The 3,786-nt window shown below is 42.3% G+C and overlaps 1 protein-coding gene across 2 annotated transcripts in view; it reads left to right on the plus strand.

Annotated features, from left to right (window-relative positions):
• The first annotated feature begins 498 nt into the window (after positions 1 to 498).
• The window catches only part of ttc13 (tetratricopeptide repeat domain 13), a 27,023-nt gene continuing 23,735 nt past the window's right edge, over positions 499 to 3,786 (plus strand). For both annotated transcript variants that reach the window (XM_032543408.1, XM_032543409.1), the window contains exon 1: positions 499 to 755. In XM_032543408.1, coding sequence (XP_032399299.1) covers positions 587 to 755 — 169 coding nt within the window. In that variant the 5' untranslated portion in view covers positions 499 to 586. The remainder of the gene's footprint in view (positions 756 to 3,786) is intronic.

Below are 3,786 nucleotides of genomic sequence, written 5' to 3' on the forward strand. Positions count from 1 at the left end.
CCAATCCATTTTTTTGTGGTAATTTGGTTAAAAAAGAAACTCATATTTCAGATGTAGATATTTTTTAAAGGGGTCAAATTTGACCCGAGGACAACAGGAGGGTTGTATTTGGAAAAACTTGGTATTGATATAGCACGGGATGAATTGAGCAAGTTGAATTAAAACAAAACAAAGAATTAAAATGAAAGAAAGTGAATGGGATTAACTATATTTGGCATCCTCCATAGACCATTACCAATCCATTTTTTGGGTAATTTGGTTAAAAACAAACCCATATTTCAGATGTAGACATTTTTTTAAAATTTTGACACAAATTTGACACGAGACAACAAGAGGGTTAAACTGTACGTTTTGCATGTTGGTTTTAATTTGAAAATCACACCAGAGCAAGTTTGTTTCCTTCTGTCTAGCTTGACACTGGGGGGGCAAAACAAGTTTGACAGCCGCAGGCCATGCTGGGAAATGTAGTTCAATCGTTCTTTTTGCCTCCCTCAGACTCGCGCGTGAGGGGGGCGTGTTCTTTGCGTTCGCTTTTGACCGAGCTGCAGCAGCTTCCGGTCTCTGGCGTCACACATGTAAGCACAACATGGCCCCTGCTGCCAGCCGGGCTGTTGTGGTCGCGCTCGCGCTGCTGTCCTCGTGCCGGGCTATCTGGGCCTCCGAGTATTTCTCCACCCTCACGCTCTTCAACAACGAGCTCCACAAGCAGGGCTGCAGCTCGCTGTCCGAGTGGGAGGAGTACGCGGCGGACTGCGGTAAGAAGTCTCTCTGGTCTCGGTGTCACTCTGCCACGTCCTCCCCCCCCCCGGTTCAACTGTCACTAGCTTAACCCGTCTGCAGGCTAATCACAACAAGCGGGGATGATTTAACCCGGGATAGATACCCGAGCTAAGCCGGCTCTTACCGCCGTGGAGGTTAAAATGTGAGCTGGGGCCAACGGTGAAAGGAAGGCAGTAGTAGAAGTGAGAGTGTGTTGATTTGTACATAAGTACTAGAACTGTTGGGTTCTTGTAAGTTATGTGGTCTAGACCTGCTCTATCTAGACCTGCTCTATCTAGACCTGCTCTATCTGTAAATTATAGAGGGGTCTAGACCTGTCTCTACTGTAACATTATGAGGGGGTCTAGACCTGCTACTGTAAATTATAGATGGGGATGACCTGCTCTACCTGTAAATTAGGGGGTCTAGACCTGCTTATCTGTAAATTATAGAAGGTTAGACCTGTTATCTGGAAATTATAGAGAGGTCTAGACTCTGCATCTCTGTAATTATAGGAGGGTCTAGACTGCTATCTGTAAACTATAGAGGGGTCAGACCTGCTCTATTGTGATTATAGAGCGGTCTAGACCTGTTATCTGTACAAATTATAGAGAGGTCTAGACCTGCTCTATCTGTAAATTATAGAGCGGTCTAGACCTGCTATCTGTAAATTATAGAGTGGTCTAGACCTGCTATCTGTAAATTATAGAGGGGTCTAGACCTGCTCTATCTGTAGATTATAGAGCGGTCTAGACCTGCTCTATCTGTAAATTATAGAGCAGTCTAGACCTGCTCTATCTGTAAATTATAGAGTGTGGTCTAGACCTGCTCTATCTGTAAAGTGTCTCGAGATAACTCTTGTTATGAATTGATACTCTAAATAAAATTGAATTAAATTGACGTAACAGTTATGAAACTGAAAGGAAAAACTCGCAAAACTGCATATTTTAGCGTAATCCCAGAGGTCAAAAGCAAAGGTTAATTAATAAAATACGTAATTTTTAAACATTTTTTTACGATGGCAAGTTAGTTTCTGGTGTATTCTGCCTTTAACCGACGCACCCGGCCTCATATTTTATAAAACTCTATTATCAAATCTCAGCTTTCATGACTCAGCGCGTGCGTGTATTTTGGTGGAAGGTCAGGTCAGGTGAACTGGTTTTACAAGTTGACAAGTTGAGATTCTTGATGCTTGCTCGGCTTGATGCGTGCATGCTGAAATCAATCAGCTATTTTTTAGGGATTTCTTAAATATTTTAAAGCACTGCAGCAGTGTTCTTGCATGTTTTTAGCCCTAGCCATAACATACGTTTTGACCTTATTGTCTTATTGTCAGTTGTTGTGACCTTTTTCCTGTCTCTATTCAAGTTATTTCATTCATTTCATTTCATATTTATTGTACAGGAAAGCCAAAAAGTAACATTGCATTACAATGCAAACGGGCCTGACTCGGTTCAAGAACTGGTTTTCAGCAGGTCCCTGTTCTGCAGAAAACACACAAAACCTAGCCACAGCACGTCGGGACAGACGTTTGGACAGGACATCGATAAGGACTAGACAAGTTTAGACAACTATAACAACAGTTTACATAAGGACAAAGACATTTAATACAAGACATCAGCTGGGCTGGACGTATACGGACCATGTGTGATGGACGATAGACTTGAAGTTATGAAATCCTTGTGTGGTTTTGCAATGAATCCTTATCAAATAAGTCATTTTATTTAGCTTTAATCCATCTCACCACATACTAATTACATAACTGACGTAAAAGGTAGTCTATGTCTTTTTGTGCTAATGCAATAAAGACTTATCAAACTGGTCCCTGTTCAGCGCTTTAGACCACATCACCACACACTGGTAACATAACTCTCTAATCTCTAAAAGAGACTCGGCGTTCACTATGATCTTTATATGACTTTAGACTTTTTTTGTACTTAGACTTTATTACCATTCAACTTGGATATTCACATATACTATTGAGAGAGATTTCTTTGCAAAGATCAAAAAAAAACGGTGGAGTTGTGTGATGTGTGTGTGTGTGTGTGGTTGTGTGGTGGTACTGTGTGTGGGTGTGTGTGTGTGTGTGTGTGTGGTGTGTGTGGTCTGTGGTGGTGGTGTGTGTGTGTGTGTGTGTGTGTGTGTGTGGGTGTGTGTTTCGTGTGTGTGTTCGTGTGTGTGTCGTGTGTGTGTTTGTCGTGTGTGTGTGTTCGTGTGTGTGTGTTCGTGTGGTTCGTGTGTTCAGGCATAGACTGCATGACTCTGCAACATTCTGCAGGCAGGTCTTTACAAGGATTTTTCAATGTGTCCAACGGCGTCATGTAGCGCACACCCACACACACCACACACACACACACACACACACACCACACCCACACACAACACACACACACACCACAACATTAGAACAGCGACACGCCCCACAGTTGTAAATATGTCACAGTACTTGCTTCATTCATTCATGCATAAAGAGACTGATTTCAGGGGAAGAAATTTGGAAAGTTGCTCAGAGCGTGCTTTCACCATTGTTGTCTTTCCACCGAGGCGGTTCTGGTGCTGGTTCGGACTCGGTGCCAAATATCAAACCGGTTCTTTGCTTTTCCCCACAAATAAACCTGGTTCTGGGCCAAGAACACAGGGTCCAACTCAGCACCAACGTAGCGCTGGTCTAGAGATAAGAACCGGCTACGTCAGGTGCTGTGGGGGGGGGGTTTATCATCCAATCCACTTTATTTCTCTAGCACGTTTTACAAGCAAAAAGTTACCGAAGTGCTGCACAGAAAACTCAACCATACAAAACAATTAATATAAAATATTGTAAAAACAAAAAAGATAAAATGAATAAATACTAAAATACAGTAAAAACAATAAGAGACATCAGAAGACCACACAACTCACATGGAGTGAAAAGCCAAAGAATAAAAATGAGACTTAAAACACTCAACTGTTGGGGCGGTTCAATCATGACGTTTGGAAACCAAAACTCCTGGCGTCCATTTTTAAAACCACCGGTCAGCTGTTAACCAT

Source organism: Etheostoma spectabile, chromosome 18, assembly GCF_008692095.1.
Source record: "Etheostoma spectabile isolate EspeVRDwgs_2016 chromosome 18, UIUC_Espe_1.0, whole genome shotgun sequence".
Lineage (NCBI taxonomy): Eukaryota > Metazoa > Chordata > Actinopteri > Perciformes > Percidae > Etheostoma > Etheostoma spectabile.